The sequence below is a fragment of the Hyperolius riggenbachi genome, chromosome 11 (genome assembly GCF_040937935.1).
Source record: "Hyperolius riggenbachi isolate aHypRig1 chromosome 11, aHypRig1.pri, whole genome shotgun sequence".
In the NCBI taxonomy this organism is placed as follows: Eukaryota; Metazoa; Chordata; class Amphibia; order Anura; family Hyperoliidae; genus Hyperolius; species Hyperolius riggenbachi.
Window position 1 is genome coordinate 200,296,531 of NC_090656.1, and position 22,310 is coordinate 200,318,840.

The window sequence follows — 22,310 nt, forward strand, 5'->3', positions numbered from 1 at the left end:
TGCAATGAGGCAAACATTACCTCCGACACATGAAATAAAGCAAACACGAAATGCAGCCAACATTACCTCCCACACATGTTAAAATGCAGTAAATGTTTCCTCCCATACATGACATGCAGCAAACAGATCAAATGCAGCAAACAGTACCTCTGACATGTGAAATACACACACATTACCCCACAAATATGAAATGCAGCACATTTTACCTCAAAAACAAAAATGCATCAAATGTTCCCTCCACTGATGGGGTGGGATGGAGCTGCTAAGTGGGATGGGTGCTATTGGGAGGGTGACACTGGGTGGGAGGAGGGTGACACTGGGTGGGAGGAGGGTGACATTGGGTGGGAGGAGGGTGACACTGATTGGGAAGGAAGGGTGACATTGGGTGGAAGGTGGGTGGCACTAGGTAGGAGGAGGGGGACACTGAGTGGGGAGGGTTACACTGGGTAGGCAGGGTGACACTGGGTAGGGAGGGTGACACTGGGTGGGAGGAGGGTGACACTGAGTGGGGAGGGTGACACTGAATGGGGAGGGTAACACTGAATAGGAAGGTGGGTAAAAAGGGTGACAGAGAGGGAGGAGGATGACACTTGGCGTCAGTATAGGAAGTCTGATGACCTCCCATTGTAGTTAGCCAAATGACGCCTCTTCCCAGTATAGGTAATCAGATTACCGTTCCCCCCAGTATAGCTAGCCAGGTGGGTGATCCCCACCAAGTATAGAGGGCGCCCCAACCCCAGAGTTTGCAGCAGAGGGAGAATTCACCTCCCCAAGATCCATCTTCCTCCTACTAGGCACTCCTCTGTCATCTGCATCATCCAGAGGAAGTGGATCCTGGAGAAGTTCCTGTTTACTGCACAGGCGTGGCCATTCTTGTGCAGGCGCAGTATGGCTGTGCTCAAGCTTGAAGAGGGGCAGAGCCCTGATCAGATTACGGACAAGCTCATATCTGTAATGTCTAGAGAGTCCACGCTTGGTGACGGGGGACCAGAGGACAGTCTCATTAGGATCCAGAGGCTTCCCTCTTCTTTAGGTAAGTATGCGATTTTGTACATGAGCTTCAGCTCTGGTCATAATTTCATTTGAAAACAGAGTATAGGGTTTCAATCAATGGGATGACAGTAGGCTGTGAGTGGGAAACTCAGATTTATTTAAAGGGAAAGACTAACCAGCGAGCTTATGGTGACCCAGAACTCATTGGAGTGTGTAAGGGGCTACAATGGTCCTAAAAGCCCCTTTACTAAGATGTCAAGAAAAACAAAAGTTTGCTTTCTTAAAACAGAAAGAATTTGCGATAATTCAGGTTGGAGTGAGCTTGAGATGTCTTCCAAGGCATCACTGCTGAATATATTCAAATTAAACATTGTACCCTTAGAAGCTAAACAAACCTCCAGAACCGCTGGAATGCAATGATGTGTCAGCTTGTTAATTTGTACAGAGCCATAATAATCCAACATGCATACAGACTGATTGTAGTCCCTTACACACTCCAATGAGTTCTGGGTCACCATAAGCTCGCTGGTTAGTCTTTCCCTCTCGGTGTTACAAGCCCTACTGCATAGAGCCAAATTAATCCATGCCATGCACTGATGAGGATCAAACAATCCGAAACAGTCTGTATGCATGTTGGATTATTATGGCTCTGTACAAATTAACAAGATGACACATCATTGCATTCCAGTGGTTCTGGAGGTGTGTTTAGCTTCTAAGGGTACAATGGTTAAATTGCATATATTCAGCAGTGATGCCTTGGGAGACATCTCAAGCTCACTCCAACCTGAATTATCGCAAATTCTTTCTGTTTTAAGAAAGCAAACTTTTGTTTTTCTTGACATCTTAGTAAAGGGGCTTTTAGGACCATTGTAGTCCCTTACACACTCCAATGAGTTCTGGGTCACCATGAGTTTGCTGGTTAGTCTGTACCTCTCGGTTTACAAGCCCTACTCCATAGAGCCAAATTAATCCATGCCATGCACTGATGAGGATCAAACAATCCGAAACAGTCTGTATGCATGTTGGATTATTATGGCTCTGTACAAATTAACAAGCTGACACATCATTGCATTCCAGCGGTTCTGGAGGCGTGTTTAGCTTCTAAGGGTACAATGGTTAATTTGCATATATTCAGCAGTGATGCACTGGGAGACATCTCAAGCTCACTCCAACCTGAATTATCGCAAATTCTTTCTCTTTTAAGAAAGCAAACTTTTGTTTTTCAGATTTATTTAAAGGATAGGGAGCTATCAAAACCTGAGTGATCAGACATACAACATATTGGTAGAAGTTTATCAGAATTCGAGAAAGAGTTATCAAAGGACATAAGACGGAGTACAAATATACTGTATTACAAATGAAGAAAATTCAAGATCTTTCTTACCCTACCCAGAAGTGGTTATCCACTAAAGATAAATCCAAATGCAAGTCATGTAATATTCTAAGAGGATACAAAGGAACCCAGGTAACTTTGAACAACTGAAGGTCAGTCTCACACTGGCGAATGAGTCCACCATCAGGAGGACACTGCTGGATAGAAATAATGTGTATTGTAGAGCAGCAAGGAGAAAGCCACTGCTCATCCTCAAAAATATTGCTGACTGTGTACAGTTTGCTAAAGATCTTGAGCATAAACCATTACTGGATCATCGTTTTGTGGACAGATGAAGCCAAAATATATATATTTTTGCCTTAAATGAGGAACATTACATTCAAGCAGAAGAACCTTATTGCATCTGTGGAACATGTTGTTGGGTTTGTTCTGATGTGTGCCTGTCTTGCGGAATCTAGGCCTGGATTGTTTTTCATAATTAACAGAGCAAAGTTTGGAACTATACAAGAGACTCCTTGTTCTCTGTCATTTAACTGAATCTCAAGACAAAGTAGGTTATGTGGCAAGGTAACAATCCTAAATACATAAGTCGTTCTACCCAAGAATGGTTAAAGAAGAAAGTGAATGTTCTGGAATGGCCAAGTCAAAGTCCTGACCTTAATTCAACTGAAATGTTGTGGAAAGACCGGAAGCAAGCTGTTCATTTAGAAAACACCACCAACATCTAACAGCTAAAGTTGTTCTGTATAGAGAAAAGGGCTAAACTTCTTCCCAATTTATTTGACAATTATATGATGTTTTAGATGACATTCATGTAAATATGTAGAACAATTAATAGGGTTAGCAAGCTTTTAAGCACCGCTGGGGGTTGTATGCTCTGCTCTGTAAAATGCGGCAGCAAATGTTAGCACAATAACAATAAGGTATAGAATGACTTTCATTTTTTTTTCTTAGCAACCACATAACATCCTCCAAAGACGTTTGCTGGAGTCCAACCTATCAAAGCTGAGGAACCGGGCTCCGTGGACTCCAAAGAATGACCACACCGTGCAGAGCCATAAAGTGAGCCATGGGAAAGGTGAGAGCACAAGGAGGTGTGAAGAGGATGACGCACTCTACGTTTTGGGTCAGGTACGCTGCTCACAATAATGGATATAGAATACCTTTTATTAACCACTTCGCATCCTACCTAGAGTATATTCACGTCATTGTAAATGGCTCCTGAAAGCCACATGACGTGAATCAGTTCACTTTAATGAGCACAGTGTGCGCTTTAGCACGCGTCTGGGCTCATTAACCCCCCCATCCTCTAACTACACTAATTAAGGATGCCCTCCCGGAGGTCATTTCCTCCAACCCCCTGTAATTTAGCATCCCCCCCCCCTGCGATCGGGCAGCATGGAGGATTAGCATGTAAACAACATACCTCACCTCGTCATCAAGCCAGGACCTGGTCCATTCGGCATAATGACACAGGCCGCAGTAATGCATGGAGGGGACGCTGATCGCGCACTAGAACAAGGCAAGGTGAGCTGTTTACATGCTAATCCTCCATGCTGCCAGATCGCAGCATGGAGGGGAAGGGGGCATAATGGCTATCTGGGGGGCTAAGGGGGAGAGGGGGCAGGATCATTACGCACCTGGCCATCTATGGGGAGGGGGGACAAAGGTGCACACTCGGCTATCTATGGGGGCAAAGAGGCTCACCTGGCTATATGGGGGGGGGGGGGGCAATGACAAAGGGACACATCTGGTTATCTATGGGGAGGGGGGGGGGAGACTACAGCGGCACACCTGGCGATCTATGGGGGGCCAAAGGGGCACATATATATCTTTTATACTGGGGGAGGGGCTGATAAGGGGCACATCTGGCTATACTGGGGGGATAAAGGGGGGCACCTGGCTATCCATGGGGAGGGGGGGAGGTGTAATAGAGGGTACATCTGGTTACCTATTGGAAGGGAAGAATAAAAGGGCAAACCTGGCTATCAATGGGGGGTGGAGGGACAAAGGGGTAAATCTGGCTAATAAAGGGTCACATCTGGGATTTTTGGGGGGAGGGACTAATAAGGGACACATCTGGCTATCTATAGTGGGGGGGAGATAAAGGGTCACACTGGCTATCTATGGGGGTGGGGTGAATAAAGGGGCACATCTGGCTATCTATAGTGGGGGCAGGGAGATAAAGGGGCACACCTGGCTATCTATGGGGGGCGGAGGGTAATAAAGGGGCACATCTTGCTAACTATGGGGGTGGGAGCTAATAAATGGACTTAGCAGTTTAGATATGTATGCCATGAGGGTATATTACTGTTATTTTGGCGAATACGGCTTGTAATTGCTAGTAAAGTACAAAGCAAAAAAATTGAACAAATACACCTTTATTTACAAATATTATATTGTCGCCATACATTGTACTAGAAAGATCACTTAAATGTTGAAATAAACAAGACATATGGACTAATAAAATATGTGGGCTTGATCTAAAGTACCGTATTTTTCGGACCATAAAACGCACCTGACCATAAGACGCACCTACTTTTTGAGGAGGAAAATTGAGAAAAAAAAAGATTTTGAGCCAAAAAGTGTACTGAAATAATTTATGTCAGCAATGAAAAGTTAACAACAGTCAACAGCAGCATTAACAACCTTAATTACTGTCAAGAACAGATTTTGTATGTCAACCATGCAAAAATTGACAGTAGTCAAAAGAAAGTCAGTAAAAAAAACAAGAAAAGAAAAGCTCTCATATCCCCCATATTCCATCAGGTGCTCTCATCCCCACCCATATTCCATCAGGTGCTCTCATAACCCCCCATATTCCATCAAGTGCTCTCATCCCCACCCATATTCCATCAGGTGCTCTCATAACCCCCCATATTCCATTAGGTGCTCTCATAGCCCCCCATAGTCCATCAGGTGCTCTCATATCCCCCATATTCCATCAGGTGCTCTCATCCCCACCCATATTCCGTTACGTGATCCCCTATTTGTCATCTGGTGTTCTCATACCCCCCACTCACACACAAATTTCATCTGGTGCTCTCATTATTACCCCCCCCCCCCCCCATCAGGAAACAGTTGCGTGGAAACTAGTGTATTCACACTACCGGTACACACCATGTTACCGATATATTGGGGGGCAAGCACTCAGGGGGCAAGGACAGTGCCCAAAACACAGTGCCCTTACATCATGTAGAGACATTCTGCTATCTATCAATAACATGTACTGTCACACAGTGAAAAACACTCTTCAGCCTCTTCTCTCACCAGGCTAAAAGCTTTCAGCAAAGTTCAGTGTTACCACTATGATGCGTGGATACCCATAAATCATGCACAGAGAGTATACATGCATCATAATGGTAACACTAAACTTTGCTGACAGTTTTTAGCCTGGTGAGAGAAGAGGCTGGAGAGTGTTTTACACTGTGTCACAGTACATGTTGTTGCTGGGTAGCAAAAAGTCTGTACATGATGTAAGGGCACTGTGTTTGGGGCATTGTCCTTGCCCCCTGAGTGCTTTTAACATAGTAATAAAAGAGGCTGCGTGACAGTGTATGGATAGCACTTCTTACATGTATCATGTATTACTGTAATTGGTATGTTAATCGGGCTCATTACAGCAGCATACTATACCTCTGATAAAAGCTGCTGCCGCCGCCCGTGCACGAACACTAGTGCTGGATCTACATCTGCCCATCACGCTAGCCTAGCAGGACATCTAGAGGAGGGCGGAGTTTTGGCGAGGAGTGTATTAGTGGGCGGAGACCTACATCCGCCCATCACGCTAGCAGGGCATCTAGCGGAGGGCGGAAATTCAGCGAGGAGTGTACTAGTGGGCGGAGACCTACAGTACATCTGCCCATCACACTAGCAGGGCATCCAGCGGAGGGCGGAGTTTCAGCGCGGAGGGCATGGATCTTCTGAACTTCTTGCCGCCAATCAGAAGATCCATTTTCAGCGCGAAGCACGGAAGTCCGAACATGCTGGGCGTACACGTGGCGGCGGGAACGCGGATGAAAGTGGCCGCGGCTGATGCAGACCATGGAAGGAAGGGAAGGATTGCCGCATGTGATCACAGCAGGGCTGCCTGCGGGGAGACACAGCCACTTGTTGATGTTTGGCGGCAGAGGCACACCGAGGAACGGGCGATTGCCACATGGAACAAAATGGGCTGAGCGGACATTTCATCAAGGGGACACAGGCGGCGGCCGCACACAGAGGAGCTGGTAAGATTGCCACATTGCACCACGGCTTGTTTTGTGTAAACAGTGATTTCACGGGCACAGAGACATGCCTGCAGGGGGAAACAAGACAAGTTGATTGGCGGCAGAGACAGACAGGCGCAGGGGGGAGGTTACTGCTGCTAGAGCCGGGCTGAGCTCAGCTAGGAATGCAAGGAATGTAACAGTGGCTGCAGCGGAGAACAGAGAGACCGGGCAGACCAGATCTAGTAAGAAACATATTTTATTTTACCATGTTTGCAGGCTACATTCGGACCATAAGACGCAGGGACTTTTTCTCCCCACTTTTGGGGGAGAAAAAGTGCGTCTTATGGTCCGAAAAATACGGTAATACTTTATTTTTAAACTGTTATGCCTGAAAACTGAGAAATAATTACTTTTTTCATTTTTTTCTCCTTATTACCTTTAAAATGCATTCAAAATAAAATAATACTTAGCAAAAAGTATTACCCAGAGAAAGCCTAATTGGTGGCAAAAAAACAAGGTATATTTATTTGTGATAAGTACTGCTAAAGTTATTGGCTAATGAATGGGAGACCTGTGAAATGTAGAAAATTGCTTGGGTTTTTAGGGGGAAAACCCCAGGGTAGGGAACTGGTTAAAGGTCCTCTATCACAAAATAATTTTATATTTAAAAATACATGTAAACAAGTGCAAATAAGAAGTACGTTCCTTCCAGAGTAACATGAGCCATAAATGACTTTTCTCCTATGTTGCTGTGGCTTACAGCAGGTAATACATATCTGATAGAACTGACAGGTTTTGGGATAGTCAGACATTCCCTGAAAAGGATTAATTTAAAAAAATGCTGGACAGCCTCTCTGCTCGCTGCACACTTTTTAGGCAGTTGAACGGAGTACCGGTAAATGCCATGCACTGAAAAAAACATCCAGCTCTGTCAGATTTCTCCTCCTATGTTAGTTTCACTTACAGGACAACATAGGAGAAAATATATTTATGACCCATTTGACTCTGGAAGAAGTGTACTTCTTGTATGTGTTTACATGTTTTAAATTTGATGATTTTTGCAATAATTGTCCTATAACTAACATAAAAATTAAGGAGAAAGCATGCAAGTACACTCATGATTTAGGAATTAAATTAAAAGACATGAAACATGATGAGATAAATGGGTGTAAGTCCCAATCATATTTAGAACTCAGCTGTGTTCCTTATTTCCTCACTGTAAGGGTTAACAATCCAGGGCACTAAATCACAGTTTCCCAGCAGTAGAAAACAGTTGAACTGTAGCAGAACTGTATTAGAACTCACAGCTGATAAAATTCTGTGTCAATCTACTATTCACCTATGGCCAATTGTGTAGTGTTCAGCGAAGATAGAAGCAAAAAACAATGGGGCAGTGCATGCTCAAGCAGCCTAAAGACCACCTCTGCCAAAAACATATTGTGTGCATGGCAGCCCCTCTGACCCTCCCCTGTGCAATGGCGAGAGATCCGGCCTGCCTGTTGCACTGTTGTTCTCCCTCCTGAGCAATTCCTCTTTCATGTCCAACCGCCCATTAGCCAGCTGCCACCAAAGGCCCGGGCCTTTACAGAAATCTGGCCTCTCTTGCTCCATTTTGTACAGCATAAAGTCCCTCTGGCTCCCTCCATAGGGACAGAGCACATTACTAGCCTGTAGGCTAGCGACATGTTTGTACAGCATCTGCCGCAAACTATTGATCGACGGATCATGTCCTAATCCCTCTCGTGCCGCAGTAATCTCAAGCGTGTACCCAGCTTAACAAGTGAGAAAGAAAAGGAAGGGAGTGTAGTATTCCAATGTAGGCATGAGCTCAAGTCATTTTTGTCTGACTCAATAGATTTTTTCAAAGGTACACATTTTTGCATAAATAAGTAAATATTCTTATCTGTGCAAAGATGTAACATTTTTGTGAAAATGATGGCGACACAAAAATTGTCATATTTACTTATCGCTATTCTTAGGCAACAAACACGTCATTATGGGGTCATTTGGGAACTGGGGGTCTAAAATGCACAATATGAAACGTATTGTCTCCATGCTGATAGGCAGGTATCAGAACTGGTGGGTTACAAAGTAAGAAAAGGCCAAGGTTAGGAAGTCTTACGGGAAGCATTCTCCTTTCCCCCTTCCTGCCCCCCCATTATGCCTTAAAAGCCAGCCAGACCCTCTTCCGGGTCGCCAGAATCGGCCGGGCTGTGCTCATCCTACAGTACTCACCCGTGGCGGGAGCGCTCTGCACATTCGTATGCTGTCAATACATCATGCACTTGATGTCATACGCATGCGCGGAGCGCTCCCAGTCACGGGCGGCCGCTGTAGGATGAGCCCAGTAAAACCCGACTCCGGCAACCCGGAAGAGGGTCCTGGGGTGCTTTTAGCTATAATTCTGGAGGCAGAAAGGAGAACAGGGGGAGAGACAGGCATTAGGACAGGTGATAGTATATGCCTACTCCCCCCGTTTCTCTTATGATTTTGACATTTGCCATCTTTTAACTCCTCGGGGCTTCTGCAATGTCTTCGGCAGTATAGCATCTCTCCTGTCCCAATGGGGGGGGGGGGGGGTGCCCTCTGTCAATACTTAAGCTCCATTGCAGGAGGGGCACAGTTAAGTTGGGGAGGGAGACACTTTGGGGGCCCCTACAGGCTCTAGAGCAATTGCCCCCTTTGCCTCTATGGAAGCGCTGGCCCAGCATGCTCTAAACTTGTGTACAAGGCTTGAGAGCTGCAGTTTTCCCTACAGTTTTTCTTGCTTCCAAGAATCATCTTTTTGTAGAATTGGTTTGAAAACCAAGTGATGGCTATGTCTAGTTGCTAGGGGCAACTAGAACAAACACATTCCGCACATCAAACCCGAGGTAAGAGGCAGTGAACAGATCTGTGCGGCGTTCTTTCAAGAGTTGATGTAACCTGTTATATTACGCTCTGTAGGCAGCATTGAAGCTTGTAAACTGTGAAATGTAACAGCTCTTTGCCTCAGCTGCAATGTTCTGGAACTGTTATTGCTGAACAACGGCTATAAAAAAAAAAGCAGAAAAGAAAGCCTGAACTTCCAACAGATCGGAACGTTAGGAGAACCGATCTTTAAAGGAAAAACACTGTCGCGAAAAAGTTTAAAAATGTCAAATACATGTAAACACATACAAATAAGACTGAAGTTTGTAACAGAGGCGTCAAAATAGGATAAAATATGTTAAAAACGGTTTAAAAGTGAAGGTAGTGCTGGACTTACCTCAAGTAGGCATAAAAGTTCTGTTGATTTATGATCAACAATATCGTTTATTCACATTCTCCTCAATGCAACGCGTTTCGCAGGTTTAATCCTGCATCCTCAGGCAATACACAGAGCAAAAACTGGAAAACACAGAAATAAAAAGATAGTTGGCTAAATAACCATGCTTAGTTTTACAAAGACAATAATTCTAGTTTAAAACCGTATTTAACAAGGATATGATTATCTCGATGTAAAACATTTGTGTCAGGTGTATGGGGCATACATTTCTTCCAGAGTAAAAGGAGCTATAATTTACTTTTCTCCGACGTTGCTGACTGTCACACTAGTTAATGAGTTGAAATGAATGCTCACTCGCAACAAACTCACGCATTTGGTCGAGACCACTAAATTGTAAGAAATAGGGAGACCTAGCGGCAGGAGTGTTACTACAAATCATGGGGCCTCCCAGCAAAACTGATGGGGCCAGCCCCCCAATGTTCACACCCCTTCCCTTCTCACATTAGACAAGTGTGGTCATCATGATCTTTACACCCATAACAAGTGTAGCCACAAAAACACCTGACCTGCAGTATAATCCCTGTATCAGAGGGAGAGAAGGTTAGTAGTTGGGGCCACAGAACAGGGGTCACCCTGGGACCGCTGGGGCTGCTCCCCTCTAGTTACGCTCCTGCCCAGCGGGAAACATCCATTAACTTCCCGAGTGGTATGATTACTTAGAACCTAAAAGCAGGAAAAAATCATGCCGCTAGAGAGATCTGTAGCAGCCCCTACACGTTACTCACCTTCCCTAGATCCAGCGCTGCATTTCTCTCTCTGTCCATCAGGTGGTGCTCTACCGCTATGGTGAGACCGCCTTTTGTCGTCATGATGAAAGTCTCACCAGAGGGATCGAGAGCCTCCGAAGATCGGAAGAATGGCTGCCAGCGTCTGGATCCCCTGGGAGGCGAGTTGCCCACTGCGCACAGACTCTGCACATACCTCCCGGCGGATACCACAAGTCAGGCTCGGGGTCGGGCTACCGCTCTGAGCTGTGGATTTCCGGCCTGAGCCTGACTCGGGATTACCGTTAAGAAGGTTAAATAAACTCTAAAATTGCACACCTGGAACCTCACCTTACTAAAGCTATGAGCTTGGTGGCGGGGATAGAGTTTCCCAATGGGCCTCCTATTTGTTTTTACAAATTAGTGGCCACAACCAAATAGCTGCGAACCCAGATTGGCCATTGGTCTATGAGGTTTTCCGGTTCCCTCCCCCCCCCTCCCCATCAACTAGATTAGGGCTGCATGGATTAACATTGCAAAGTTATCATTACTTTCAATTATGACTACATCAATATAATAACACCTGAGTCTTTTCACCCCCTCTCACCACTCTATCACATGTCTCTTGCAGTGTGCTGGGAAAGAGATGAAAGTCAAGATCGACACCTCTTGTCAGTACAGTCTTATCTCCTGCACCTGTATGGACAGGCTAGGGTGAGTATGGTATGGAGACTATTCGGGGGGGGAGTTCTGGTTAGTTCACCTGCTGGGACAGCACTAAGCTCCAGTTTCAGGGTACTCTAATTCATTAATCTCATAGGTGAAGCATGTTGTGCTGTAACAGTCACATGACCACAGCAATCCTCATCTGCCTGGTCTCTCCAGGTAATGGAGGCGGAGTTCTATGATCTCCTTTCTACAGTGGCTTATGGGAGGAGGCGTGTCCTGGACTGCCAGAGTGGTGCACAAGACTGGACTAGGCCAGGCAAAAGAGGAGACAATTGCTGTCATATGATTGTTACATCAATCCGTATCGGAAATCTAGGTATCTGAAATCTAGTTACTATTAATTGTGTTTATGGACTGTTCAGTGGTGGGGTGTTGTTCTACCAATAAGCTGAAATCATGGGGGAAGGATGTTTAAGTCATGCTACCAGTAACCTAAATTCAAGGATCCTTAGAATTCAGCTTTTAGGGCTATGTGCCATATCCTGTTAACTTTTCTCTCAAGTTTTCTCCAAGGACTTATTTTCAAACATCATCAATAAAATACCTTTGAAACTTCTAGCATGCAAGGAAAGTGCTAAAAGTTTTTATTTAGATAAAATTAAAATATATTTCCTAGGAGAAAAAATAAAAGTATTAGGGGAGCTAACAGGTCAAGAAAATGTATTGCAGCCATGTAAAAACGCGTGTGGTGCAATTAGGGTTGCCAGGTGTCCGGTTTTACACCGGACAGTCCGGTTTTTGTGCTCTGTGTCCGGTTGAAAAAGGCATGCTAAACCGGACAATTAAGTTGTCCGTTTTTTTTTAGAGCCCCCCCCCCCCGCAGCGCAGCGCAGGAGGAGAACAGCGCAGCAGAGAGAGAGCTGGGAGCAGCGGTGGAGAAGGGGGGCAATCTCCCCCCCCCCCATCCCTCACCTTAGGGTGCTCTCTCTCCCCCGCTGTCTCCTCCAGGATGATGTGCAGGGCTGGCGGGTGGCTGGAGGCGGAACTTACCTCTGTGTCGCTCCAGCGCCGGAAGTTCGGGTCCCGCAGCCGCTGAGAATCTCATTCATGAGCCGGACAACACTATCAGTCTGAATAGTGTTGTCCGGCTCATGAATGATTCGGATCTTTGATCCGGATCTTTTTTGAGTCGAATCTCAGGCTCAGCGGCTGCGGGACCCGAACTTCCGGCGCCTGCGACACGCCGACACAGAGGTAAGTTCCCCCCTCAGCCAGCCAGCCACCCGCCAGCCTGCACATCATATTGGAGGAGACAGCGGGGGAGAGAGAGCACCCTAAGGTGAGGGATGGGGGGGGAGATTGCCCCCCTTCTCCACCGCTGCTCCCAGCTCTCTCTCTGCTGCGCTGTTCTCCTCCTGCGGGGGGGGGGGGGGGGGCACCTGGCTACCTATTCTGGGCACATATAGCCCCTGGCTAGTGGCTACCTATTCCGGGCACATATACCATTACCCCCTGGCTACCTATTCTGGGCACATATAGCCCCTGGCTACCAATTCTGGGCACATATAGCCCCTGGCTACCTATTCTGGGCACATATAGCCCCTGGCTACCTATTCTGGGCACATATAGCCCCTGGCTACCTATTCTGGGCACATATAGCCCCTGGCTACCTATTCTGGGCACATATAGCCCCTGGCTACCTATTCCGGGCACATATACCCCCTGGCTACCTATTCTGGGCACATATACCCCCTGGCTACCTATTCTGGGCACATATACCCCCTGGCTACCTATTCTGGGCACATATAGCCCCTGGCTACCTATTCCGGGCACATATAGCCCCTGGCTACCTATTCTGGGCACATATAGCTCCTGGCTACCTATTCTGGGCACATATAGCCCCTGGCTACCTATTCTGGGCACATATACCCCCTGGCTACCTATTCCGGGCACATATACCCCCTGGCTACCTATTCTGGGCACATATACCCCCTGGCTACATATACTGGGACATATATACCCCTGCCTACGTATACTGGGACATTTACACCCCTGCCTACATATACTGGGACATATATACCCCCTGGCTACATATACTGGGCACATATATCCCTGGCTACATATACTGGGAACACTGGCTGTTTGTCATTATGTGCATTTAGTGGTGAAAAGCTGTCTCTTTTGTGCATTTACTGGTGAAAAGCTGTCTCTTTTGTGCATTTACTGGTGAAAAGCTGTCTCTTGTGCATTTACTGGGGAAAAGCTGTCTCTTATTATGTGCATTTACTGGTGAAAAGCGGTCTCTTATTATGTGCATTTACTGGTGAAAAGTGGTCTCTTATGTGCATGTACTGGTGAGGACAGTTAGTGACATGGCTATGTACTCTGTAATGTGCTGCAGAAGATGTCAGTGCGATATAAATACTGCAAAAACCATTTTTTAAAAAGCCCATTGCTTAGCCCCACTCTACATAAAAGTGCGCTTCTGACTCCGCCCCTAACTCCACCCCTAACTCCACCCCCTGTCCGGTTTTCTCCATCAGCCGACCTGGCAACCCTAGGTGCAATCTATCGGAGTGCATTACCGCATCACGTGTACATTAATAGTCACAATGAAGCATACTTTTTATTGACTGTATGCATCACTGTATGCGACAACATGTAAAAAAACTGTGGAGCGACTTTTACATTCCTGTTTTTACAACAAGAATGCAACACAAATGAATGTAGCCTCAGGCTGGTTGGGGGCAGACTGGTTGGGGGCAAAACCATGAATTTACTGTCACATGCAGTTCTGTGTTTTTTTCCTGAGTTTTGCAAATGCATTTTTGTAGGCGTTTGCAAGTGAGTTTTCCATGCGTTTTTTTTACCTAATCTGCATGCGTTTTTTCCCCATAGGAAAGCGTTGCATGCGCAAAGAAGCTACGGTAGATGTTGTGCAATTTTAGGCTACTTACACACCAAGATGTTGCGTTTTAGGGGACGATATGGTCGCATAACGTGCCCCTAACGCAAAGCATGGTGGTGCGGGAGAGGACGGTAGAGTGAGCCGCGTTAGGCGGCTCTATCCGCATAAGGTCTCCCAGGGTGGCGCTGATTGGCCGGCGGGACCACGTGATGCGGAGCGAGACACTCCGCATCACGTGGTCCCGCCGGCCAATCAGCGGCCGCCAGTGCAGTGCATATTAAGTAGCCATGTGTGCGGCTACTGTAGCGGCATCTCCCCGCCTCCTCTCCGCCCCCACTGAGCATGTGCAAACAGTCTAACGCGGCTAAAGCCGCTAGAACGCACAGCATGCTGCACTTTCACTACAACGTGAAGCGTTACATGTAACGCAACGTGGGCAGTGTGAACAGCCCACTTGTGTTACATTGCTGTGCGTTGGGGGAGCGTTACAGGCTGCACTAACGTGCGCCTGTAACGTCCCTGTGTGGAAGCAGCCTTAAAGTATTACATTGCAAACTGCAAAGAGCAAATTGCAGTGGCCCCCAGATTTGCAATGGGGCCCAGGGACTGTTATGTGCGAATTCACGTGCATTTCCAATCATGCATCAAAATGCACACGATTCAGGCAAATGTGCTCTCAGCCTAACTGAAACACTGCTGGCGTTTGGCTCCTGACGATTGCTCGCTACAAAAGTAAAGAGAAAAAGTCCAAAGGAAATTCCACAGTAGACAAAAAAATAGAAAAATTCTTTAGCCATACCTCTAGTGATGATGGGCAGATTCCACCAAGACGCAAATCCCTTCCTGATCTAATCTGATTCGAAAGAGATCTGTTGCTTGCCCATACACCACAGGCCGATTCCCGATCATATTCAGCATGAAATCTCTTGGGAATCGGCCAAGCACCCCATGTCGCCACCTCGCTGCTGACCCCCTAGTGTATAAGCCCCTGAGGCTTGCGGAAAAATTCCATAGTCCCGGAGTGTGATCCTGGCACCCCCCCCCCCCCCCCCCCCCCCGGGCAGATTAAGCATTGGCATGAAGCGCAAGCTGCTGTCGGCTGAGAATCGGCACGCCCAGAGATATGGTAATTATGGAGAGCCGCCTGCCTGGCAGAATGAGGTCACCGCACAATTGTGGAGTCATTAATATGCCAGGGATGAACGCTTTACTGAACAATACAAAGAATCCAGATTACAGGGAGCTCAGGGGAAGCTTCAGAAATGACGATTAGAATGGATTCTCTTTGTGTTCCCGCTAGATTATCATATAGGGCTTGCGCTGTCATTATAAGCACTAGAGAAGAAATTCTATTATCATGCAAAATTCTGTCATCCTGGAACTGAGCCAATCAAAACTATTAAGTGCTGATGAATGAGCTGGTAGCTGCTTAATTAACCAGCAGTGTGGGGGCTAATTGTCTGGATTTAATACTTTCCCCGATACAGCGGAGATCTACATGTGAGGGTTGGGACCCACTAGAGTGATTCTGGCAGCGTTTTTGGATCGCAGACAATTGCCGTCGATTCCAAAAATGCTTTGCCAATGTATTTAAATGTTGGAGAACCCACTAATGCGATTGCGATTAGCATTAATCGCAATGGCAGGACTTGCAGCATTTTGGACGCACTCAATGCTATGCATAGAAGCAATTTTGCATGGATTTGGGGGGCCGAGCTATTTAACTTTTAAATAAAGTTAATTATACTTACCGAGCGTCACAAAGTCTAGCTTCTGCCCATAGCCCCGCCCCCTAGCAGAAAAGTTTACAGGAACTTCTCTGATTAGTCCTAGAGAAGCAGCTATGACCTCTTCCATTAGGGGGCGGGGCTACAGATGGAAGCTGGACAATTGGACATGTGCCAAGTATGACACGGTTTATTAAAAAAAAAAAAAACGCTAATCGGAAATCAGAGGGAAACGCGATCCCAATCGGCCTAGGAATTGCTGCACACAGTCCTTGCACGATTTAAAAGCGCTACAGCGGTTCCTTGTGGGTTCCAGCCTGAGTAAATGCTCATCTCCTATAAGCACCTCAATTTGTGAATTGATTCAAAGGAAACTTGAAGTGAGAGGAATATGGAGGCTGCAATTACTAGAACTTAACCCCCCCCCCCCCCCTTCCCACCCCAAAATAAAAAGAAACAAAAACAGTTTCCGTCCCTTTATGCTGATTTTTTGGCTTTACTGGGCTTCGAGTTGTATCTGGAACTTGCATGCAGCCAGTGGAGTCAAAAACATAATCCCCAATCATCACTTTTTAGATTTGATATAAATCTCAGTGCTAGATTTGAATTTCCATGTATGATCACATGACCGATCCATCTGCTGTCACCTTCAGAGGAGGCGTGTCTTGGTGTCACTCGCTAGTACCGTAGTTTATTCTTCCCCATATAACCCTCAAACAGCTTGCTTAGGGCATGTTCTGCACGACACCAACAGGTGGTACCTGAGTTACCAGTCTGGAAATGGCAGTAGTGGCGCAGGTTTATGACTAGTATGGCTGCAGTGGCTTAACATTAGTCCCTGCAACCCCCACCATCATAGAAAGGGGTGCCAGGGGCTAAGATGGCCACCTCCTGTGCTGACTTGTTGCAGAGCTGCAGCAGTGCAGTCCTGCCACTACAGGATATTCAGAATATGAGCATGATAGAGGGTGACCTGGAATTAGGGGGAATGGAGGTCTTTCCACAACAGGATGTTCAGAATATGGACAGAACAGAGGATGACGTGGAACTATGGGAGATGTAATGTCATTTTTATTTTCTGCTTCTCTCTTCAGGCTGAAGGAACATTTCAGGTACTTCAAGAACGAGGATGACAACGTCTCTCTGCCATGCAATGTGAAAACACTTGGACAGATAGAACGCATGCCCATCACATTGGGCAGTGTCTCCATGGAGTGCAACGCGGTGGTTACAGGTCAGTGTCTGAGGTTTAGAGTACCTGTCATTCACATTTTCCAGGCACATATTGAACCGAAAATTAACATGCAAGCTTGAACACAGGCTGGGAGTAGCTAGCCTTGTAGTTATATTGTTTTTAGCAGAAACAAAAAGGGGGGGGGGGGGGGCGGATTTGCTGCGCATCCCCAAAATGGACATAACATGTGAATGCTTAATCGCTCAGGCATGCATCACCTCTAATAGGCTAAATACACACCTTGCATACACACAGATGCTGCATTTAAACTATGGAAGATGTTAGCCAGGGTTGCTCATCCGGATTCCGGATACTCGAACTACCCAGATAGTCAAACGTTTTTCTAGTATCCGGACAACTGGATAAATCCGAATGCACTCTTCGAGTGAACTCGAATTTGCATTTGGTATTCGAGGTATTTGGCCGGATACCGTTCAGATTCCGAATTTGAATAGAGCTTCCACGAAGATGACGTCCATTGACGTCATTGAGCCAATGAGAGTAGTTGGCCCAGGGTCCACACAGAACAAATCTTCTGCTGCTATTCTGCCACCAGCTATTATGCCACTACAATAGCTGCATCTACCCCCTCCTCCTCCTGCTACTGTCTGTGTTACCCACCGCCAGGGTCCACACAGAACAAATCTTCTGCTGCCATTCTGCCACCAGCTATTACGCCACTACAATAGTTGCATCTACCTCCTCCTCCTCCTGCTGTTTCAGTCTGTGTTTCCCACCGCCAGGGTCCACACAGAACTATATCTTCTGCCGCCAGTCTGCCACTGCCACCAGCCATTACACCACTACAATAGCTTCATCTACCTCCTCCTGCTGCTGTCTCAGCCTGTATTCCCCACCGCCAGGGTCCACACAGAACAATGCTGCCAGTCTGCCACCAGCTATCCAGCTATTACGCCACTACAATAGCTGTATTTTGTTGGGGGGGGGGGGGGGGGGGCATTTTTTTGAGATGTCTGAACTGAAAACTGATGTTCCAGTTGTGTATTGGACACAATGTGGGCTTCACGAGCTCTGTCTGGAACCTCCTTATGTTATTTACAGCCAGTTCTTTTATTATTATTATTATTATACCTCCCCACATAAACAATTGCTGTTTTTCTTTAAAAAACAAACAAACAAACATGATGCTTCATGCATCTTTTACTATAAAAGACATTTTGGAAGCAATTTAAAGGCCAGTTCTGGATTTCAGTTTGAATACCAGATTTCCTGGATAATGGGTTCGGATACCCAGATTGACTCGAATTTACGAATCTTCGAATTCGAAAATTCGGACTTATATGGATTTCGGGCTATCCGGATTCGAACCCACTCGGATACCAAAAAGAGCACCACTGATGTTAGCTTCATAAGCAGTTTGCACGTAAAATATTCGCGTCTAGTGAAAAATGGCGCCGGCAAAAAAATGGCGCCCCCTTCTGCCCGATATATGTTTAAAACGATATTTATCGTTTTAAAGGTTAAAATAGTGCAGAACGAAATTTATCGTTTTAAAACAGTTTTTTTTTGTTTTTTTTGGTCCTGCCTGAACGATATTTATCGTTTTAACCCCTGCTTTGCTGCCGTTTTGAAAATATCTGCCCGCCGGCTTTAATGTTTAATAGCAAAGCCCCCTTAAAAGCTAAACACACCAAATTTGCAGGGAATGTTAAGAAGAAAATTGTGAACAAGAGGAAAAAATTTTTTTCAAAAAGACCTTATAGTTTTTGAGAAAATCGATTTTGAATATTCTTCTTCTGACCGTGGGAAAATTAAACGCCCGCCGACTTTAGCGGTTAATAGCAAAGCCCCTTTAAATGCCAGAAACACCAAATGTGTAGGGAATGTTAAGAAAAATAGTGGGAACACGAAGAAAAAAAAATTGTTCAAAAAGACCTAATAGTTTTTGAGAAAATCGATCTTAAATCTTCAAAGGAAATGTAACTATTTAAATCGCGTACTGACATTCCCGTGGAAACTTTTTCCGCCGACTTTAGCAGTTAATAGCAAAGTCCCCTTAAATCCTAGCAACACCAAATTTGCAGGATATGTTAAAAAGATACTGGAAAACAATATTTAAAAAAAAAAAATTGAAAAATTTTATTTATTTTTTTTTTTAAATTAAAATTTTTGGGTTATGTTCAGAGTGTGGGAAAAGTTTTGAAAAAAATGACGTGGGGTCCCCCCTCCCGAGCCTCTGTAACCCCTTGTCTCCCATGCAGGCTGGGATAGCCAGAATGCGGAGCCCCGGCCGACTGGGGCTTCGCACCCTGAGCTATACCAGCCTGCATGGTCCATGGTATGGGGGGGCTTCGGGGGGGAGGGGCGGCCAAGCCTTCCCCTCCCCCCCGGAGCCCTTGTCCAATCCATGGACAAGGGGCTCTTCCCCACCTCCGGTGCCCCAGGAGGAGGTGGGGGCGACGACTCCCTGGGGGGGGGGGGTTCATGGTGGCATCTGGGAGTCCCCTTTAAGAAGGGGAACCCAGATGCCTGCCCCCCTCCCAGGAGAAATGAGTATAGGGGTGCAGGAGTACCCCTTACCCATTTCCATAAAGGGTTAAATGAAATAAAAACACAACAACGAGAAAAGTCCTTTAATGTTCTAAATTAACCAGAAATACTTACCTGTACCTTTAAGAAAAAAATCCCACGTCAATTAGGTCCCACGACAGTATCCTCCATCTTGCGACCTTCAGTTACATGTTGATTGAAGATCTCCGCCGCCCCGACGCCACACACGCCGCCTCCGCCGCACTCACTGCTCTTAGCTATACTTAGTATAGCTAAGAGCAAAAAGCATCTTTAAATTTTAGCTCCAATGGTCCCCATTGGTTCCTTAACAGACCAATGGGGATCAGGAGGATCCCCATTGGTCGATAAGGAACCAATGGGGAGCCTTGGAGCCAAAATTTAAAGATGCTTTTTGCTCTCAGCTATACTAAGTATAGCTGAGAGTTGCGTCTATGCATCTATATAGACGCATTAGCGCTAGCTGCCGCTGCCCTCCCTGCCTTCCCCCACCTGTCACCCTCACCCATGCTGGCACCCATGGGTGCATTGGGTGCCAGCATGGGTGAGGGTGACAGGTGGGGGGAGGCAGAGAGGGCAGCGGCAGCTAGCGCTAATGCGTCTATATAGACGCATAGACGCAACTCTCAGCTATACTAAGTATAGCTGAGAGCAGTGCGGCGGAGGCGGCGTGTGTGGCGTCGGGGCGGCGGAGATCTTCAATCAACATGTATCAGAAGATCGCAAGATAGAGGATACTGTCGTGGGACCTGATTGGCGTGGGATTTTTTCTTAAAGGTACAGGTAAGTATTTGTGGTTAATTTAGAACATTAAAGGACTTTTTTCGTTGTTGCGTTTTTATTTCATTTAACCCTTTGTGGAAATGGGTAAGGGGTGCTTTGTACCCCTATACTCATTTCTCCTGGGAGGGGGGTGGGCATCTGGGGGTCCCCTTCTTAAAGGGGACTCCCAGATGCCACCATGAACCCCCCCCCCCAGGGAGTCGTCGCCCCCGCCTCCACCTGGGGCAAGGGAGGCGGGGAAGAGCCCCTTGTCCATGGATTGGACAAGGGGCTCCGGGGGGGAGGGGGAGGCTTGGCCGCCCCTCCCCTCCAGAGCCCCCCCATACCATGGACCATGCGGGCTGGTATAGCTCAGGGTGCGAAGCCCCAGTCGGCCGGGGCTCCGCATTCTGGCTATCCCAGCCTGCATGGGAGACAAGGGGTTACAGAGGCTCGGGAGGGGGGACCCCACGTCATTTTTTTTTTAAATTTATTTCCCACACTCAGAAGATAAAAAAAAAAAAAAATTGATAGCAAATTTTTTTAAAAAAATGACGTGGGGTCCCCCCTCCCGAGCCTCTGTAACCCCTTGTCTCCCATGCAGGCTGGGATAGCCAGAATGCGGAGCTATTAACTGCTAAAGTCGGCGGAAAAAGTTTCCACGGGAATGTCAGTACGCGATTTAAATAGATACATTTCCTTTGAAGATTTAAGATCGATTTTCTCAAAAACTATAAGGTCTTTTTGAACAATTTTTTTTCTTCGTGTTCCCACTATTTTTCTTAACATTCCCTACACATTTGGTGTTTCTGGCATTTAAAGGGGCTTTGCTATTAACCGCTAAAGTCGGCGGGCGTTTAATTTTCCCACGGTCAGAAGAAGAATATTCAAAATCGATTTTCTCAAAAACTATAAGGTCTTTTTGAAAAAAAAAATTTTCCTCTTGTTCACAATTTTCTTCTTAACATTCCCTGCAAATTTGGTGTGTTTAGCTTTTAAGGGGGCTTTGCTATTAAACATTAAAGCCGGCAGGCAGATATTTTCAAAACGGCAGCAAAGCAAGGGTTAAAACGAAAATTATCGTTTGGGAGCAATACAAATATAAACGATAAATATCGTTTTTAAAGCCGGCGCCGTTTTTTAGCTGTCAAAAACGAAAAATAACTAGCGATAGTGGTTCTCTATGGGGCGCCGTTTTTTAACTACGATAACTGGCGCCATTTTTAACGGACCCGAAATATTCAGTACTGGACTCTTCCACCGCAGTGAAGACATCCCCTTGAAAGAGACCCTAACCTCTAGTTAAGTATCCCTGGAATCATAAGTATAAACCTGGGAACAGCTAGGCATAAATGTGTAACTTACATTTTTGTAGACAGCTAGGACAGAAGCTGCTCCTAGCCTGTATTCAAGCTTGCATGTTAATTTTCGTTTTAATTAGAAACTAGGGTGGATCATTTATACATATGAATTGGCCCGGTTTTGATTGCAATATGTGTAGTTAGCCTATTAGAGGTGCTGCATATATGAGCAGATAGTCATTTAGATGCCTTGCTGTCTACAAAGCTTCTACTATCTGCATTGAGTTTGTATGTTCTCCCTGTGTCTGCATGGGTTTCCTGCGAGCACTCTGGTTTCCCCCCCACATCCCAAAAACATACAGATAAGTTAATTGGCTTCCCCCTAAAATTGGCTCTAGACTACGATACATACACTACACAATATATACATAGACATAGGACTATGGTAGGGATTAGATTGTGAGCCCCTCTGAGGGACAGTAAGTGACTCTGTACAGCACTGCAGAAGATGTTGGCGCTATATAAATAATAATAATAATAACTTGCTCTAATCCCTGAAATGGTGATACATCTTTGAGTGATTTTATCCATACCTCCCAACTTTTTGAGATGGGAAAGAGGGACACAAGCCA

At 46.0% G+C, this 22,310-nt stretch overlaps 1 protein-coding gene and 1 long non-coding RNA gene across 3 annotated transcripts in view; one reads left to right on the forward strand and one right to left on the reverse strand.

The window, feature by feature from the left end:
* The window catches only part of LOC137538181 (uncharacterized), a 209,781-nt gene that overhangs the window by 134,687 nt on the left and 52,784 nt on the right, over positions 1–22,310 (reverse strand). Inside the window, exon 3 of the long non-coding RNA XR_011024703.1 lies at positions 9,785–9,906. This is a non-coding gene — a long non-coding RNA (uncharacterized lncRNA). The remainder of the gene's footprint in view (positions 1–9,784; positions 9,907–22,310) is intronic.
* Positions 1–22,310, forward strand: part of NRIP3 (nuclear receptor interacting protein 3) — a 76,650-nt gene that overhangs the window by 44,928 nt on the left and 9,412 nt on the right. For both annotated transcript variants that reach the window (XM_068260201.1, XM_068260200.1), the window contains exons 2-4: positions 3,281–3,457; positions 11,180–11,262; positions 16,947–17,086. In XM_068260201.1, coding sequence (XP_068116302.1) covers positions 3,281–3,457; positions 11,180–11,262; positions 16,947–17,086 — 400 coding nt within the window. The remainder of the gene's footprint in view (positions 1–3,280; positions 3,458–11,179; positions 11,263–16,946; positions 17,087–22,310) is intronic.